The following is a 20,561-nucleotide window of genomic DNA, read 5'->3' on the forward strand; positions in this document are numbered from 1 at the left end:
CACCCATCATTTTGAAATTGTGAGTAACAAGGCTTTAAGGAGAAATAAGGTCAGGAGAAGTTAAGGTCACGTGGATACATCCACACTGTTGACTTCTGAAGTTAACTTCTAAGGATTTTTTAAAAATAAATATATTTTTGCTCTTGCATAAATGAGAAGTTTCAATCAAAATCCTCTCTGCAAAGACGCTTTCCAGTTTTCCATTTTCACTGCTCCTTCACAAAGTCGGTTTTCACAAGAAAAAAAATACACAAACACACAAAAGTAAAATTACAGAGATACATAGGAAAAGCATACATAAACAAGTTGAACCTTAAGAATCAAATCAAATCAAATAACTGATAGAGTGGCAAATAAACATTAATTAAAGAACAGGGAAAATATACACTTCTGAGTCTATGTATGCATTTGCATGAATAATTCAGTCTTGGTGTCTAGGTTGCCAATCCAAACTTATTAATTTTACTGTACCTGGTAATAAGTTCTTCTGCAGCTTGTGAGCACAGCTGGACCTGTGCAACTTCTTCTTCTGTAGCCAACTCAACTGCCTGCTGAGGGTACAAGGGAGATCGAATGACAGGTTTACAGGAATCATACTTCTGTTTGTCTTCCCAAGACTTCAGGGTGTTTTCAAAGGCCTGATCAAAATGAATTATACATTCAGTGCACAGTACTTGGAGTATTCCTACTTGTTTTAAAATTTAATTTGATATAATTTTTAATTTCTATAATATTTTAATTAAAATTATTTTGACAAATAACGTTTTAATTTTATATAAATAATACAAGCTTTATAAATAATGTTAAATTTAATTATTTTAAAACTTAATACAGAGAATAAGTCACTTCTGAAAGCTCGCTTTCTCCCTCCTTTATCCTCAATAAGTGTCTTTCAAAAGAATAAGACCACAAAGACAGTGATAATACAAGCATGGATAGTAAGATCTAAATCTGAAAGCAATACAAGATTCAAACCTAAACAATGGTGGAAAAAAAGTAACAAATTTACTAAAATATAATTTAAATGCCATTACTGCACCCTAAATTCACCATCCAGTAATTGGACAGAGAACTGAGGGGCGCTTCACCTTTCACACAGGCATCTGAGACAAGCGTGAACTCTCCAGTGGCTGTGTGACAAGGTTCTGCTTGTGTCTCTCCTGTCTGAGACTGGGCCGTGAGGGAGAGGGAGGATCAGTAGAACAGAGAGAGACAGGAGAGAAATCTGCAGGAAGTCATTCTGAAATGTGGACATTATAGAATTTTGATATTTACACAACTGTGCCAGAACTTCCAGTGTGTGATTGTGTATAACACACCAGAGGGGGACAGGGGAGGGGAAGGAAAAAAGGAAAAAAGGATTTTGACCATTCTTCTTACTATATATTAATAAGAATACAGGAATAGCACTAATAAAACTGATAAAAGAGAACAACAACAAAAAAAGCCCTGTCAGTTATACAAAAGAACAATTCTCTATTAATCTTATTACACAAATTATGCAACTGTAAGTAATCATGTAAGTTATATAGATACTTATAAAACATTTTTATAAGCACTGTTTTGCTCATGCTATAACTGAATCGAATTATTATAGAAACAATGTTAGTAATAGCATCTCATAACACACTTTCTGCAACATACTCTGTCTCGTGTTAACATCTGAGCTCTGTTTTTATGTATGATCTTAATCACTCCCGGGGGCTGGATCCATGCCTCTCCATCAACTTGCACTGGAACCCCTTCATCACCAAGTATGGTGATCTTTACTGACCGACACTGGAAAAGAACAAAGATGTTATTTTACAGAGCAATAAATACTAATGAAACTGACGGGCCACCTGAAATATGTTGATTACTAGGAGCTGTGGCTTCCCTCCAGGTTTGTCTTAAGGATGAAGCACTTTTATGCTTCATTCTTCACTGAAGACAATTTATTACCCCTTAAAATTAAAACAATGTCAGCGCTTTATTAATGTGTAGGGTGGTGGTCATCAAGAGTACTGATGCTTGCCAGCATCCCAAACTGCTGCCAACCATGTTGCGTGCTTTCAAGAAAGAAACAAACCTGAGCTATCCTGTGGTGCTGCAGTTTGATGACTCTTGAAACTGCCATCTGCATGCTGCCAAATACCGCAACAACTTCTAAGATTTTATCGTCAAATGATGGAGCCCCAAATATCTGAAAAGAAAACATTCCTTTTCTGATGATAAATCTAGTGCTTAGATTGCATGTTCAGTGAGACAGATTCATTTACAGATTCATTTTCAACGTTTAAATGCTCTAACTTATTTACTGTAGAATAACTACACTGTCTCTCAAAAGTCACAGGAGTCAGATATCATAGTCAGTAGGCAAATATTATTTTAAAACAGCAATGCTAATAGCATTCCAGATATCTGAATGACGAGGCATACCCTTATATAGGAAGGATGGCATGTTTCAGCGTGTAGACTAAGAAATGTTTTTCAAGGCAAGATGAAAGGCCAATTCAAATCTCCACTTGGTTAATGTACTAATATCTAAGAGGTTCTTGACGTTAAGAGGAATAATGGTGGTTTTCTTCTCAGAAGTGCTTATCTTTTTGTATTCTGAATTCTCTGGAAATCAACATCCGAGTCCATGGTTGGCTTTGTTAAACACAGCTTTCATACTGAAGAGGATCTTGTTGGCGCTGTATGAAATTATCTGCTGTAAATATGAAAAATGCTTCCATATGCAACAAATGTCCTGATATCCAGCCAAGATGTTGAATTTCCATTAGCTTACACAAAGTGCAAGAAGCCTCAATGTGTGCCATTGCCACCTGGTGTCCTGCAGGGGAATTCAGCCATGCCACAGGACAAGTCTTAGGCTGGAGTTCAACTGTGTCTGGCAGGAGATACCATACTAAGGTCACTTGAAGCTTGACCATTTCATCCTGCTACACTATAGGGACCAATGAGGGAGAAAAAACAGCAGGAAAAATCACTCCAGTAGGAGTTCAACGGGTAGAGAGATCATGTCTCTGAGCGGTACTCAGACTACCTCACTTGGCACTGTGGGCAGAGTAAGCTGCGTGAGAGGCACCTAAGAGAGGATTTCCTGGAGGTGCAAAATTAAGAGGTTGCAGATCCAGGACTGTGTAATCCAGATAGTGTCTGCAGCAATGGCTCAGGAAGGGAGAGGATGGCGAAGAGAGTGAGGGACTTTGGTCCCTGCTGCCCACCAGGCCAGCAGGAGCCTTCACCCCAGTGCAGTTTGTGGTGGCTGTGCAAGGAGGCTGACACGGGCTTCTCAGGAAAAGGGCTGCACAGCACAGTTGCCATAGTTTAATGCCACATCCAGGTGGCACTTCCTTTCAGAGCAACCCAGGATTGGATAGATATGTCTTGAGCAGGTAAGTGTCAAAGAATGGAAGCGCAATTTTACTGGGTCTATGCGGTTTTGAAGCAAAAGGTTTCGCCATCTGAATTTTTCCAATTTCCATGGAAATTTTTCCGTTTTTCACATGGGGATGTGAATGTCTTGAAAAGAGCAAAGACAGGGATTTTGTTATCCCAAGGTAAAAAGTATAGAGACTCCTTGATCCAGATTTAACAAGTATAACTGCCATCTAAAGGGCCAGTTCTGCATGGGTTAAGAAAAAGTAGTTGTAAAAATTCATTTATTTTGTGCTTCAATTTTAGCAAAAGGATGGGCAAACCACAGCCCAGTCTGCTGTGTCTCTCCACCAGTAAAACATATCTGTACTGAAAACCAACCATGCATCTTTTTTTTTTTTTTTTTTTTTTTGTGAAGGCAAACAAATCTTTATGGATCAACGTTCAAGAAACAATTCCCTCTTCTTCTGTTGCAGGTCATGTTTCCAGCCTGTCTTCCAGGACACCAAAAAAGCATGCCTAAACAAGTCCCACTCAAGTTGGTCAGTGTGCAGCTGCCCAGCTTGGCTTATCTATAATGTTTCGGGAGTTTTTTTAGCTGTCAAGGCAAATGTCTTTGTGTCCAGATAAGCAGAACCAGCGGCACTTCAGACCACCAACACTTCTGATGATTGCTCACGCAAGACCGCACTAAAGCACTGAATTATGCTCCTCACTCTGTCCACAACAGACATGTTACCTTGCTGGCATATCTGATCCCCAGAAGACTTAAGAACATCTGTAAAACTACTCCAAGAAACACACATTTGCTGTATACCGGTATGACAGCTAGGACAGTTGTTCTCTCTCAGTGAGGCAGTTCAGGGAGAAAGATAAACTCCTGAACAAGAGCTGAGCAGATGTTAGAGATGCTTTCAAGTTATGAATATGAACATGGGGTATATAAAAACCAGATGTCCACAGTCAAATATAAACACAACTGCCATCCTCTGACATATACCAAAAATAATAATGAGACATTGAAACATGTTTAAATATTTTTTGTGACTTTTATATATGTGTGTGTGTGCATATATAAGCAAAGGATAATAACTCACAAGAAACCAGAAGCAGTTCGGAAAAAAAATTCTGGATTGTTCACATTAAAATCAGAAGCTAATTTGCAACCACAGTTTTAGGTGATTCAGACCTTCCACACACTAAATCAGGACATGCTGAATTAGGATAATCTGCCAGTAATTACAGTGGTTGCATTGTGCACGAACTTGGAGCAGTTGCTCCAAGTTGTAGGACATTTAGGTATCCATGTTGTGTATCATTTCTTAGGCCATGTGAGGAAGAAAGGGAAAAAAGGAGATCTTAAAATATTTTAAAAGGAATTAATATTTTAAAACCAGATTAATACCACAACTAAATTATCAGTCACTAAATGCGTCACTCCTCATTTTCTGAATCACTCTCTCTTAGTCCAAAGCTGTTTGAAGAACAGGAGGAAACATCAGGTATAAACCATGAGTGATTATCCTTCTCCACCTTGTTTATTTTTAGAATATAACAAACAGAGGAATCTATGCTTTGAGAAGCCTTCTTTACAGGAGCTTGTAAAACAATACAGAGAGAATCTATCTGTGTCTCTGTTTATAAAATTAGTTTCTAAAAATACTATCTCATAGAGCCATTTACAAAAAAAATAATTAAGCCTTATTATGAACATTTTGCTGGAATGGACACAACAGAAGGTGACAGGGAAAAATCATCGGATATATTTTCAATAAAAAATCAAATACAAGACGATACAGTTTAAAATCAGACAGCCTCCCTGAATAAGAGATGCTACCCAGACTGTATGCTACCACTATTAAAATTAAATGAGAAGAGCAGTTCATGCTATTTATTGCTGGTTTTGCCCAGAAGGTTACTTCTCTTTAATGTTACTCACATCATCTTCTTTGGTTCCACCCCAGAAATTAGTCCCACCAGCATAGCTGGGAATGTTTAGCACAGCTATGCCCTGCAGACTTGGAAGGGGGATGTACTGTCCGTCACACTGTAATGGATAAAAGCTCATTCAGTATATAAATAATGTGATAAAAGTAATCAGCCATTTTTATACAGGAAAATTCCACAGATCTGGCAGGGGAGGATGGAGTTATTAACAGGTTGACACAAGCCTATTCCCATCCATGCTATGAAGCAGCTCTAATACAAACCTCTTCTTTCCATTCTTAGCACCAATTCTTGCAGAGCTGAAAAAACACTAGTATCTACAGCAGAGGTGTTCCATGACTCTTCAAAGAAACATTTTCACAATTTCACATTAATTAAGTCTATTAAGCAGGGAAAAAAATAATCAAAAAACCCAATAATATTTCTGGCATAGCCACAAAGGTAGTTAAATGCAAGTGGTGTTGGCACTTGTATACTTGCTTTCCTGTAAAAATAACTCACCCTTTTCCCAAAAGTGCAAAGGCAAATCTAGGAGTGACTCCACAGTTCGTTACCCTGGCCATGGCCAAGAGTTGTTGATTTTGCAGGTAAGAGGTTGCTCCTATGACCGACCATTTATTCCCTCTATCTCACCTCTTTATCCTCCAAAACCCATAAGCAACTCCAGTCCCTTACTCAACACGATCATGGGATGACGTAGGTCAATCTCACCCTACTTGTGGCCAAATTTACAGACTTCAGTGGAATCACTCTTGTTTTACAGCATTACAACTGCCTGCAGAGGTGAGCCCAATGATCTGAAACCATTCATCTGGGAGACAGATGTGCAGTCCTGCAGCAACACTGCAAGCGTGGATTTGAAGCAAGTTGGAAATACAAGGTCATAAATGCTGGATTTAGGTGTCACTTTGGGCATCATGAATTTGCAGATAAAGTTGCCTTTAAAGAAGATTGCTAGATTACTGGAAGTTACCGGTCCCATAGAAGAATCTTAAAATTACACAAATGAAATGGAAATTCTCAGGAAATAAGGACAAAATCTGCAGCAATTTTATCCGGAGGAGAAAGAGATGCAAAATTATTTCGTGTCCTTAGTGCTCTCTTTTTATGATTTAATCTCAGCAACAAGACAGAATTTAACATTTTAATCGAAATGTGACAGCATCCAAAATATGCTGTGGTATTAAACAGATGCTGCACAGCCATTTGTGTTATAGCAGAGATCTGCCTCCGATTCCTGAAATTGGTATTTTTAATTTTCCAATGCTGAGTACTTCATCACACATTTTAGCATAAGGCTAATATTATGCAAGGCAATACTAAATATGAAATTTCTACTTGCTGGTTTACTTCCAGAGATATTCAAAAATAATTATGGAAAAGTCATGTTTGAATGCTTTATTGAATCTTATTTGAATCTTATTCAAAAGATCCTTAAATTAGAATTCTATCTGCAGCATACATAATGTTCTTTCCTGTCATTATATTCACTAACTACTGCATAATTCCTTGATAATTACTCAATCTTTAGATAACAGCAATCTGCTGCTACCAGACAAAATCTTCCTTAATCTCAGAGGAGTGAGAAAAAGTTCCAGTAACTTAAAATTGTTCTTTCAACTTAACAAGTTGTCTTCATATAAATATCATGAACTTCCATATGAAATGGTTAGCATGAAGTAAAAAAAGACATTATGTATGTTCTTGGTCAAAATCCAGCCTAGATATTCTTTGGGTAAAAACAACTGTAACCATCCCATAGTCCTTTTCTGAATTTGGTAATCCCTTTTATCTCCTTTAAGTTCCCAGTATCGTGAAGAAGACTAAGATTTTATGTTTAAAAAACTAGAAAGACAAAAAAATAACCAACTTTAGATAATTTACACTGCTGGTAAGAAGCCCAGGTGTGGCTGGGCTTCTTGTGATGCATATTCAGAATCTTCCCTCTTCTGTCAGGAATTTTTGACTAAGATCCTCTGTGTACTCTCCCTATATGTGTAATTAAGCTTTCAGATACTTCAACATGAACCTGAAGGATTAAAACTCCTTATCTCTCTCCTTCTGTTTAGTCTATGATCGTTTCTGTTATTCCCTTTAAAACATGGTCTCCCCCTTTAACACAGTGAACATTAAGAAACATATCCTATCTATACAAGAAATCTTTGAAAAAAACCCCAGTAACTACAAGAAACATTACACCGGGCATTTTGGGATATTTAAATACTGACATTTTACTCCAAAAAAACACCTGGAGAACCACCTCTTACATAGCACATTTTTACACAGTGCCTTTGAGGTCAGCTTGGGTTAACATGAAAACTCTAACAGGTTTCAAAAGGAGGCCCAAATTCTTCACTACACATTGCGGAAGCAAAAATACTCATTCTGCCCATAAATTAAATTTACCTCAAGTTGAACTTTTTGTTCTAAGTTCTTGTAAGTTCTCTGCAGTAGCTCTTTTGTGCCAAGAACTCCATACCACATCATGTTTTTTGTCCGACTTCTGAAAAGAGGTAAAATAAGATTCACATATTGAAATACACACATTATGACATCTTGTATTTGTAGGATGAGAAAAAGTTAAGAAATTAAAGGTATAAGGAAAAGGAAGGAACGGAAATGTCTTGACTCTGTTACTGACAATTATATTACCTGCACTTTTCAGGGTGCTCTTCTCTCTTGTTATTAAATTCTAGTGAAATTTTTGCATCTAACCCAATTCCAAAGTAGTTGTTCATGACACATTTTTCTGAATATCCCTCCCTGTTAGATGAAGAGAGATAATTAGGTGTACATTTGTACAGTACCTGGATACACAGAGCTTTGACCAAGATTGTGGTTGGTCTCAAAACAAATACGTCACCAAAGAGACATCAAGAGGTGTTTCCTTTGAATCTCCCTGAGGAAACCCAATGGCAGTCAAAGAGACAGATTGGCTGTTAGCGCCTTGGCAAGTGCAAGTTACTTCCCATAGGACAAAGAAGAAACTGTAACACAATCCCATCCTAGCACTAACTCCACCATACCAGAAATTAACAGTGGAATATGAGGAAAAAGCTGCCCTGGGCACAGCTCCGAGACAGCAGTACCACACTGGGCTGAGCACCGAGACTGCATTTAGGCATGCTGGTGCCAGATATTTTGCTGATGCTGCCAGCACAGTAGTGCTTTGTTCTAAGGAAGCCATGGCCTATGACTGAGATACTATCTGTAAATCTCTGCCAATGCTACACCCAGCTCTGGGAAGCAGAGACAGCTTAGGACACACATTTCTACCTTACTGCTCCAGTCCTTAGGAGGACACTCTTCTTCTTCCTCCACTATGAAGTGCCCAGACCTGCTTCAACATCTTGCTGGTGGCTGAGCTTGTGTTCAGACCAGCGGTTCGGGCAGGAAAACCCAGCTCTGAAGGACTGCTGGCCTCCTCCTCTCAGAGCCATGGGCAAGGGGTAAGTGAGCAAATGTCTCCTATTATTTCTGCTGCTGCAAGACAATTCTGCACTACTCATAACTAAAATGGCATAATCCAACCTGTTTTCAGACCTTGAGGTCTACTGCTAAATGACAGCAAAACAGAATTTCATAATGGAAAAAAAGATTACAAAAAACCTAAAAAAAAAAATCTTAAGAAAAAGCAAACTAAAACAAAACTGTAAATTTGGAAAAAAAATTATTTCTTACAGTGAATCTGGATCCGGGTCAATAAATGGCGTAGCACCAAATGGATCGATGTTTGCTAGCAACATTTTGCTAATAATTGAACTTCCTGCAATAGAAGCAGCTAGACCAGCCCTCAAACCTGATTAAAAAAAAAATAAAGCAAACAATTTTTGTTTGATAAACAGAGAAACATATATTTTCATAATATAAGCCACATACGGAGATACAAAATATTCATTAAATTCATATAGGGAATGATTGTGTTTCTATCTCAGTTTTTACCTCTATTGGTTATCTTTTCAGGTCTCTGGCTCTCTTGAGCAGAAAGGCAGCTATGCTGCAGTGCAGCGGCTAACTCTTCAGGTACCATTGTTGAGAAAGAAAAAAACAAAGAAATTTCAGGATTTCAGGCCAACACTTGCTGCTGGCATAGTAACCAAATGGACAACCTAACATCCAAAAAGGCTGCTAGAGCCTTTTATTTAGTTTAATCTTCACCTCCAAACTGTCCATGATTTTCCTTTGGTCCCTTCCTTTGGAAATATTCCTAAGGAATACCCTCACCTTTTTCACTACTGAAAGAGTCCTAGTTTAACTTAATTTGTTGAAAGGTCACAGCCTTGCCATGCTTACCTTGACTAATATTAAAGTAACTGTGCAAAACACTGTAATTCATGTAAAAAAAGAAAAGTACTTTCTAAAAGCCTTCACTTAAATCGACCTAAAGAAAAATGTAAGCTCAGTTCCCTTATGCTTTAACTATACTACTAATAAAGTTAATTAAAACACTGTTTTACTGGTGCCCCCTAGTATCAATTGCATTTGGGTAAGAACAGATTTTTTTTCACCTGGTTTTACTGCGCAGCAGCTTTGTGTAGTTTCAGTTACCCATTTACTGAGAGGTATCTACAGACACCTCTTATTCAGAGGGTTGAACTTCACATGCCTCTGTCCCTCAGCCCCTTCATAGCCTCCACTGATTAGGATGAATGACAGAAGGGCTTGGGGTACAGGTGGATAAAAAAATGGATGCGAGCTGGCAATGTGTGCTTGCAGCCCAGAAGGCCACCTGTATCCTGGCCTGCATCAAAAGCAGCGTGGCCAGAAGGTCGAGGGGGGATGATTTTGCCCCTCTGCTCTGGTGAGACCCCACCTGGAGTGCTGTGCCCACCTCTGGAGCCCTCAGCACAGGAAAAACATGGAACTGTTGGAGCAAGTCGAGAGGAGGGCCACAAAAATGGTCAGTGGGCTGGAGCACCTCTCCTAGGAGGACAGTCTGAGAGAGTTGGGATTGTTCAGCCTGGAGAAGAGAAGGCTGCAGGGAGACCTTATTGTGGCCTTCCAAAATATAGAGGGGGCTTATAAGAAAGACTGAGAGACTTTTCACCAGGGAACTATAGTGACAGGACAAGGGGCAGCAGTTTTAAACTGAAAGAGGGTAGGTTTAGATTGGACATGAGAAATGTTTTACGATGAGGGTGGTGAGACACTGGCACAGATTACCCAGAGAAGCTGTGGATGCCCCTTCATTGGAAGTGTTCAAGGTCAGGCTGGATGACGCTTTGAGCAACCTGGGCTTAGTGGAAGGTGTCCCTGCCCATGGCAGGGGGTTGGGACTAGATGATCTTTAGAGGACCCTTCCAACCCAAACCACTCTGTGATTCTATGATTCTAAGATCCTGAATTTTATTTTTAATGCTCAAGAATCAAACACAACGCTTCTGCTACGTTTGGTCCTGTGCCGAATGATCAGAAATCTTCTACATTATTTTGCATTTCCTACTATATGATGCAACACAAAGATGTGTATGTCAGTTCAAACAAATTCAGGGCTCCTGGCAAGAAGTAAAAATCGTTATTTGACAGCAAGCAGTGGAACAGAAGGCAATATTAAAGTAGCGTAAGGAACAGCAGATTTCAAAATCATAACTACCTGGGCAGATAATCCTAGTGTTAAGCACTGGGAGGTTTTCCTTGCTTGCAGCCAAAGCTGGAGCAGAGAAGGAGCCTGTCTGAGAATGGATACCTCGGCTTGTACGTCGATCTGGAGATCTTGGTGCAGTTTTAACTGCGCAGAAGTAAAAGTAAGAGCACTAATTAGACGTATTATGATATTACCAAATACATAGTTTTTACAGCCCTGAAAATATTTCAAAAGCATTAATTTAATCTGTTACCAATTTGTGACAAATGTCCTTCCCCCTCACACCACAGTTTTTCTTGTGAATACAGGGGAAAAAAACTCAGAAGCAGATCAAGTGACAAGCACAAATTAAAATGAACAAGTGTGCATGTCATTCAGTGTGACGAGCTCCCAACTTATGCTTCAAGCTACTTGCAAAAACTGAATTAAATCCACCTTAAAATCCAATAGTATTTAAAGCTCTAGTAAGCTTCTAATAAACAAGTTAATGAAGTAATATGAATTTAAACTTAAATTCAACATATATTTACTTATAAATATACCTATATTATATAGTTCATTACTATTTATAACAACTTTAATGCAGATAGCCATTCTAACCCATAGACCATGGAAATACCTGATCAACGGCCATGCAGTTTGCTTCAAGTAGCTAAAAATGGACTCCCTGCCTGCTTCAGGTTTCTGAAAACCCCAGACAAAACTCTGACATCTTTATCTACAGCGAACCTGAAAACTGCAAGGGAAGGGAAAGCCTTGTTCAGACATTCTTGTCTTCTGCAGTTAGAGAGATTGTCGGGGAGGTTGGTTTACCATCATCTTTTCATTTTCACAAAAAACCCAGCAATTCCCAAAAGAAGCAAAATAACTTATTTGTTAAAATTATCCAGAAGATGGATCAACAAAATCTTGTGACAGATAGAAAAGTTTGATAGCTGATCAAATTGTTGGTGGCCAAGGTAGGTAATGGCTCAGAAAAAAAAAGGAGAAGAAAATCAAGGGGAGAGAGGTGATGTTCACAAAGAGGAACCGGTACCTCAGTGAGGCCAGTTATCCTTGGGGCTGCCTCTGCAGGTGAAGAAGAGGGAAAGGCTTTTCAGAACACAGACCTTAGGTGCTGTACGTTACTCTCCTGGCAGAACTTGTTTCAGGCAGACTGAGAGAATATGCCAGTGCCTGCTTTAGCCTGGGGTTGGACAAGATGATCTCCAGAGGTCCCTTCCAACCCCTACCATTCTGTGATTCTGTGAAATTCAGCTCCATCAGACGTAGCCAGAAATTGGTGCCCCAGGGAAGAAAATTTGGATATTACCAAATGCTTTGCTATAGCATTTCCATGTGCACGTAGAAAGCTTTTGCACACCAGATGATCCTAGACATTTCTTGGCTACCTCTGCTCCAAATTATCTCACATGTTAAAAACTACTTCAGCTTCGGACAATTTCAACCCTGACAATCTAAAGAAGCTTGGGGAAAAAAAAAGTGAAATTATTTCAAAGTGATCTGATATATTCCTCTCAAAACCAGAAAACTAATTCAGCAAAAATAGAATGATTAGGACTAGCACCAGGAAAGCAGAAGAAAAACACCACCAGGAAGGTGGTGGGAAGGATACAGTATAACCTATTTTGTGGCAGGAGGGGGATGGATCAGTTCACACCAATCATAATAACTCAGCCTGAGAGTAACATGGGTGTAGTGTATGAAGACATTAACGGAAAGAAAATGAAGAGACAAAGGCAATAGCAAGAACTGGGGTTTGGAAATTGTGTTCGAATCAATTCTGGCCAGGATTTGGGCATTCACTTTTTTTCAAGTGGTGATCTAGCATGGAACAATCAATGAAATGGCAAATTCTTCACCCTCTTGTATCCCAGGAATAAGATTACACACCTTTCTGGATGACTTGCTTAAGTCTTAACAGAAATTATTAGATGCAGGACAGGGATAAGTAAGTGAAATTTTCTGGACTGTTTTACATGAAAGGTCTGACCAAGCAGACTAACAGCTCCTTCTGACTTTAACATCTGTATAACAGCCTCAGTGATTATCACAAAATGCTATAGTATTGCATGATAACAAGACAACACAATGATTTGTATCTGTGCACAACAAAACACTGTAATATAAAGTTAAAAAATGAAAAAAACCACCGCAAGTTATATCTAACAAGAGTTATTAAATATTTAGATGAAGATAAATCAACATATGGAAAAATATTATCTTCATCAAATGACCAGGAAGATCTTCAGAGGGTAAAATATAATATTCAGAACACAATTAACATTCATTTTTCATAATGCTACTGAAAAATTCACAAAGTTATTCACACAGTCTGTTCTCTCTGTACTTGGGAACAAGGCAGTTTTATTAAATAGGAAAATCAACAGAGCAGCTGCTCTTTATTTGACAGATGAGACTCATGGGGTTAACTGCAATAAAGATAAACTTTTGCTGTTCATGCTCTGATAAAAACAACAGAGCCCTAATGAGTAAAAGTGATGTTTCATTGCAGATAATTGAATTCATGTTCAATGCTTTGTCCCTAAACACCTATATCCACTGACAGCATTAAGCGCACTCTGTTTCACACATACCAGATGTATGAAGAATAATACAGCAACCCAATAAAGGCAGAAGTTGTATCACCAAGAAACAAGGGATTTATATATATGTTTCTACATATGGATATACATATGTGTATGTTTTTATTTTATTATATATTTAGGGCAGAAGGATTGGGTTATCCATGAAGCCAGCATCCTTTTTGAGCTACTATTGAAACTGGACAAACAACAAGCATTGATTCCTATCACCAAGGGAAAAGGAGAGGGGCCAATGAAGAGGCAATCACTGAAGAAAGTCTGAAATCCATTCCTGGAGAAAAGGAAATATGAGATTTTGAATCAACAGAAGCCCCAAGAGACTGATGTCCTGCTTCTAAAGTAGGAGCTACTGACACAGGCACCAGCTTCAGAGCAGAGCCTCATGAGGACAACACCTTTTGAGAATGTTGGTGTGCGTTAGGGTAACAGAAGATGATGCAAATCCCAAAGAACTGTGCTCATTTTGCTTAAGGAACTTTCTCATGACATACCTAGAGGATGGCTTTTGCTGCCTACCAGCTACCACCATTTCTCCATGACTCGCAAATCATCTCGAGCCCTCACCTGCAGTGCATCACTGTCCACTTTGGTAATATGGCAAAGACTGAGATTTCACCTAGAGTAAGAAGCAGCTTTCCTAAAATTACTACACAGCTTGAGACTCTTGAACAACCCTAGTACATGAACTACCAGTCAACACAAAATGCAGTTTGTGATGGAAAATGTCCAAACACGACCGCTGCCTGGATTGGCTTAGTGACAAAACCAAGTAAGGGAGGAGGTAAGTGAGGGTCCCTTATGGACAAATTGTCCTTCCTTCTTCCACAGCAACCACTCACTGGCAGATTTCATAAAGGACACATGAAGGATAAATTTTACCCTATCATTTGAACAGGGGAATTAGTACACCATGCCATGCTATTTCAGAAGACAACTATTCCTAAATATCATTTTATGCGCAGTAACCAAACTCTGAATAGCCAAAGGAAAGCTCAGTGACAAAATGAGCTATTACTTTTTGAAAATGCTACCTTCCAAGCAAGTTGTTTTAAACTCACATCACTCAATATTCTGATTGCTTTGTACAGCTATTGATACAAATAATACAACTGGGTTCTTTGTGTTGCATTTGAAAACCCAGCATGGGCTACCCACGCCGTCTTACTTTTTTTGAAGAGTAACCTGCAAAGCCCCACAGTGAGAACAGAATGATGCTCCTATAGGAAAGCAGGAGCACTCAGACAGCAGCAGCTGATAAAGTCCATCCGACCAAGGACAGAACAGGTAGGGGGCTCTACACCTTGGAAAGCAAGAGTAGCTTGGTGTAGTGGCTTGCTACAGGGCTTGCTAACACAGCAGCCAACAGCTGCAAGGAACCAGCTGGACTAATGACATGACCTTGGGATAACAACAGGATCATTTTTTCATGGGAAGGAGCCCTAGGATATTGAAGACCTTGGTTCAAATTTCTGCTCTGCATTAGACAAATAGAGGGGGTGACTTAGTAGCACCATATCTCAGGCAACTTCCATGCTCCAGCTTCTATTATATTCTTTCCTGCTTTACACTGTTCCACTTCATATAAAAACCTTAAATTTCATTCTATTCATTCCAGTAACTGTCTCAATGTAAGTTCCCAGCTGAGACATCAGTTTCATTGTCAATACAATGAATAAATAGGTCTGTGTCACCAATTTGAAACCCCTTCAACAGAAATGACTGACAGAATTCCCTATAATGTACCCTAACATGCCTACGACTGAGAGATGCTACTGCCACCGTTACCCAGGCTCTAGTCCCTGCTCAGGTTCATGTAGAAAGGTGAGTGTAAATCCAGAATTAAATGCAGGCACTTCTCTCCCCAACAAATACCTTCTCAGCTTCGTAAATCCATTCCAAAAGATTGTTAATCTCCTCTCCTGCATTTTTCCCTCAATATTTATTTATCAAAATCTATTAAAATTTGTGACTAGTTTCCAGTGAAACAGCATGCTAGTATTTTTAATATTGCTCCATAATGCAACTATAAGAAGACTGCATAATTTTAAATTATTTTATTCCTAATTTACTCACTTGATGGAGACTCAAGTTCCTTTGTATCTTCCTCTTTTTCATCGTCTTTGGATTCATCTAATTCTTTGCTATATTCTAGTGGGGACTGGTTCACTTGTTCTTCACTATGAGCATTCTGCTCATCCACAACTGCTTATTAAAAAAAAAAAACAGAAAGTTTCAAGGTCTTTCAAGAAAATCTGCAAAAATGGAAAATAAGCTTTTTCTTTCTGTAGCTTTAACTTTCAGTTTAAAAATATTAACAAAAAGGTTTCTATTGCCAATTCAGTGAAAGAGTCTAGCAATCCTTTCCCCATCGATACAGATTCACTGCCAGAAATTTTCATTTTGTGGAGATTAATAGTTACAAAAGAAACACACTTTTATATGTGCACACACATGCATACCATATGTATTCATATATGCAGGCAGCCATCAACATCCAAACAAGCTGCATTTCTTTTCCTTGCAGCTTGTAATGAGCACATAATTTTATCTATGTAAGAATGTAGAAATCAAACTTTAGTAATGAAAATTTATGGTAGTTTTTTTAAAAAAAAGAGCCATCGTTATTCTATCAGTAAGGATCAAAATGTTGCTGATATGTACCTTTTTCTGCTTGTTCAATGATCTGCCTCACAGCCTTCTTCAAGCTGTTTGCCCGGAGCATTAACTGTTCCCTTGGTTTGAAAAGTTTCTGGGTGGAAGACTTTGAGACACACTCCACTAATTGCTCTTTACTTTCAGACAAGGATTCTTCACTTGAAAACTCCTCTCCTTCTTCTTCCACAATGGGGGGAGTGATGCCTGGGAGAATGGGAGCAGCCTGGGCTTCTGTGTGAAGAGCCTGGAGCAATAGGTCTAGCTTCTCATTTAACTCGGAGCACTAAGACAAAGTGGAAAAGAATACACACACGCACAAAATACAGTGAACTTGTGAACATTTTCAGGAAATTAAGTACCAGATTATAGGAAGGGATCTAATTTCTCCATGCGGTAGAATTCAAAATTGTCTGTCTCTGTCATTGTCTATGTAAAACCCAAACCCAGCTTCAATATTTCATAATATCAGATTATAAGTAGGTCTGCATGGTTTTTTGCAGACTCTGTGACACCCAACCAGATTAGAGCAATGATAACAAAAAAGCCCGACGCGCAGACTAAAATAACACCCTGTGCTAAACCTAGGCTGCCATATAACTAGGGTCCAGATTAGATGTTACTCTTCTTCAGATGGCCTGCAGCACAGAGAGAACCAGCACTGATTTGCCTAGACCGTACATTATAACAAATTATGGGTGTTCAGTACCTGAATTTGGAGAGATGACCTATGGGGGCATGGCCAGCTGTTAGACTGAAAATGCATGGTGGTTTTGGGGGTGGGTTTTTTTTGCAACACAGCTGTACATTTAAGTGAGGTATCAGAGAGCAAAGAGACTCAAGCCAGAAACAAACACTGTCAAACACCTCTTCCCCTGACTGGGGAGCTGCTTTACAGGTACATTGTAAAAGAGGTGACTTTTCATGCCTAAGGGAAAGGAAACCAATGCTGTTTGGCCCTGGAACCATTAAAAAAAAAAATCATTTTCTAAAATGTGCACTGAAGAGAAATGCGAACCAGGAACTCCCATTTAGCAAGTACATTCCCTGACTCTGGGATTGTTAATGATTTTGGTTTTTTCTTTTATTTTCAGCTCATGTAAATTTTGTGCCTCATATAAAATCCTTCTGGGTTTTCTTCAATGCTTCTGCAATGCGATCTCTCAATTGACACCTTAAACCGTTATTTTTTAACACTAGTCTCTCTTCCCTTCATCCTCCCAGCATACTCTCTCTTCATTATCCCATTGTTTTCCTGTAGCTACCTTAATCCCTTTCAGAGAAAAGTGTAACTCCTAATGCAGAATATTTCCATTTATCTCTATAGACGTTACCAGGTCTTTGTCCTTTCTGAAGGGAAAAGGTGTAAACAGAGTTCATAGAGATCTTAGAGTTTAGAGACAGTTGGAAATAACTGTTCTATGCACTACGAAGAGAAGAATTTTGAAGTCACTGGCTGAAATGGAAGCCAAGCTGGGCATCCAGGAGAAGTTTAAAAATCACACACCATGAGCTATAACACAAAAACACACTTTAAACCAGAAAATAGTAGTTGTCTTACTTTAATGGCCATGGCATCAGCTTCCTCTGCATTTTCCACTGGTTTTTCGTAAGTCTTCCCTATTTTGGCAACAAAGTCCTTTACAGTTTCACATAATATTCTTCAGATAAAAATGGGAGAGGGGAGAAATCAAATCAAATTAATTAGATAGGTTTTGAATATTAAATTCTTATGGTGATTGATTTTTGTGAATACTGCTGTACACCGTTCTTGTTGGAAGCTGAACACTGCGATCATGTTTGCAAAGCAGATGATACTCTTTTCCACGGCTTACCAAACTCAAGAGATAAGCTTTGAAACAAAACGTCTTCCTCCCTTTTTATTTAAGCCTTTGCACACATTGTATCTAAAAGTCTCGTTCCTAAGAACTGAAATAACTAATTCATTCATTCCCTTGTTTGTACACCTTCCATACCAGAGTTGTTAGCAAACTTGCTTTTACTTTGTTAACTTCAAACACAGCCTTGCAAATTCCCATGCGAAGGTGGAGCCTAGAAACCATGGAGAAAATCTACTGACTTCAATAGATCATTTTGACGAAAGCACACGGCCACACGTGTCCCGTTGCGCCACTCGCGCTGTTGAACCACAGCTGACCCTGAGGCGTACCTATGCAAACTACGGTGGCTGCAGCGAATTTTCCTTGTGTAAATCAGAGCACTTGGTTCTTATTACCTACGCTGCAGACAGACAGCAAACTTACTAACGAGGTGTGGATAATTGCTTAGTACTGTTCATTTGGTTGAAATTTATTTCACAGAAACGGAATAGATTTAACAAGACACAGACCCAATTTAGAATTTGGAGTTAATTTTCAACATGTGCTATGTATACTTTAAAAATGAAATGTTGTTAACTTGCTTTTAGCAGAAAAAAAATGAGATGTAATGACATTCAGATGCATTTTTGAAGAGTGACTGGTCTTCTGCATATCACAAAATATACGATTTATTTTTTTTTCCACAGACAAGGTATACACAGAAAAACCCTGATTTCAGATGACGTCCATGATTTGCCAAGTAATTCTCTCTCATTTTTAAGTATTTCAGTTTGGGGAAAAAAAGCCTGTTGTCTGAGACCACTCTCTGTTGAACTGATACAGACAGAGCTATGACAAAGCTACCTAACCTGAAGTTCATCTTCACATTGGTGGAGTTGTTTGTCCTCTTAATGATACAATATGCATAAAACAAAACAGACAAAAATGTAATGTGAAGTAGATCACATATTTACATCAGTAACAGTAAGTTTGATGTTTAAGCTGCATGCTGATTTGGAGTGATCTAAAATCACTTTATATTAATATTATGTGATATATTTTTTTAATTGTGATGTATATAGAATTAAGCTATCCATTATAATTGTTCCATATAAAAATTTTGCCAACAAAACCCATCCACTCTAAAATATATAAATTAAGATATATTAAGCCAAGCAAGCCAGGCCAGCTATAAGAAAATCAGGCTCACACAGAAGGTTATTATGGTGACGATGTTACACAGGGGACTTATCCCACACATCGTACATAAAAAGGATCGACTCACTTGGCAGATGATATGACAACTGAGTGCTGATCAGAATTGAGAATTTTTGCAAGATGGGCAGCAACTGAGTCCTCATAAGCAGATATCTGAAAACAGAGAAAAAAAGACTTACATTTCCACGTTTCAACTTTAACACCCGCTAGTGAGTTAAAACACCTCCAAAAATAGCAGGATTTCCATTTCAGAACTAATACAAGGACAGGCAGCTGATAATACAGATTCTACCTGCATACTGTATTTTATGTACCAAAGTTCTAGTATTCTAAGTAACGCTGCATCTGAGAACTTGATCCACAGCTCTTTCCTCCTGTAGATGAAAGGGTAAGTTATTTCTAGGCTAAAAATAGTATTTTTTTAAAAAAGCAAAGATTCTATCAAACTAAGCTGCTCAACTAAGAATAAATCAGAAGTTTGCAGTTATAATCCTGAATTCTCTTTTTACTGTCAGATGGGCTCTTACTCCCCAAGTAACCCTACTGACATGGGCTGCTAAAGTGGTACAATGTTATCAAAACCAGTCCTTAAGGAGAAAACCATTTAGGGCTTAGTCTTCACAAGAATGTTTTGGAGAATGAATGTGCGCACTGTCCACCTTTTCTTGCAGAGAAGAATTATAAATCCTGAAATAATCAGGCAAAGGTTTGGAATGATTCAGATTCATATTTTCACGCGCTATATCCGGCCTTAAAATAGGCATGGATACAGACTTGCATTTTAAAAGAAAATTCTAATTCTAACCAAATTCCAAATCTAAAGCCATAATTAAATGCGGTTCTGAAATTTTCTGATGGCTTCTTTTAGGAGTCTCTTAAAATCTCTTGGTGTGTTTTGCTCTTGATATGCAGCAGGTAGATATACCCCTCTTTTTTCTTCCTAAAACCCAGCCTTAGTTGCAGAACTCTGACAGTAAATCACTTTACATTTAAAGGGAAAAAAAAATGTAACCGTCTGATCTGTAAGAACAAACTACTGTTGTTCAAACATCAGTATAAGACTTCTGGAACCAAACCAAGTGAAAATAAGTCTCCTGAAACTGGAGGAAAGAAAAAAAAAAAAGAATTGGACATGTATTTTTATTTACTTTTTGAATTGCGCTTTAATACATTTCATTACCTACTCTAAGGTTAATCATTCTTCTTCTGAAATATCATCATTCAATAAACTATGTAAAAAAACATTAAAATAGAGATTCAACAGGGTACTCAATAGAAAACGGCTTTCTCCAGCTCAGAGTGATGGCAGGTAACTATAGCCTACAGAACTGATTTTCCAAAAAAGAGGTTTTGTATGAGCAGTTCCTTCCA

At 38.4% G+C, this 20,561-nt stretch overlaps 1 protein-coding gene across 2 annotated transcripts in view; it reads right to left on the reverse strand.

The window, feature by feature from the left end:
- DGKH (diacylglycerol kinase eta) overlaps window positions 1-20,561 on the reverse strand; it is a 166,254-nt gene that overhangs the window by 17,160 nt on the left and 128,533 nt on the right. Inside the window, exons 14-26 of one of the 2 annotated variants that reach the window (XM_075087934.1) lie at window positions 19,258-19,343; window positions 17,714-17,813; window positions 16,162-16,438; window positions 15,574-15,702; window positions 10,904-11,038; window positions 9,253-9,327; window positions 8,992-9,109; window positions 7,963-8,073; window positions 7,717-7,813; window positions 5,303-5,410; window positions 2,069-2,182; window positions 1,645-1,779; window positions 472-638 (exon numbers count right to left, since the gene is read on the reverse strand). In XM_075087934.1, the coding sequence (XP_074944035.1) occupies window positions 472-638; window positions 1,645-1,779; window positions 2,069-2,182; window positions 5,303-5,410; window positions 7,717-7,813; window positions 7,963-8,073; window positions 8,992-9,109; window positions 9,253-9,327; window positions 10,904-11,038; window positions 15,574-15,702; window positions 16,162-16,438; window positions 17,714-17,813; window positions 19,258-19,343 (1,652 nt within the window). The remainder of the gene's footprint in view (window positions 1-471; window positions 639-1,644; window positions 1,780-2,068; window positions 2,183-5,302; window positions 5,411-7,716; window positions 7,814-7,962; window positions 8,074-8,991; window positions 9,110-9,252; window positions 9,328-10,903; window positions 11,039-15,573; window positions 15,703-16,161; window positions 16,439-17,713; window positions 17,814-19,257; window positions 19,344-20,561) is intronic. The other variant, XM_075087944.1, reaches the window with a different exon arrangement.

The sequence above is a fragment of the Phalacrocorax aristotelis genome, chromosome 1, assembly GCF_949628215.1.
Source record: "Phalacrocorax aristotelis chromosome 1, bGulAri2.1, whole genome shotgun sequence".
Lineage (NCBI taxonomy): Eukaryota > Metazoa > Chordata > Aves > Suliformes > Phalacrocoracidae > Phalacrocorax > Phalacrocorax aristotelis.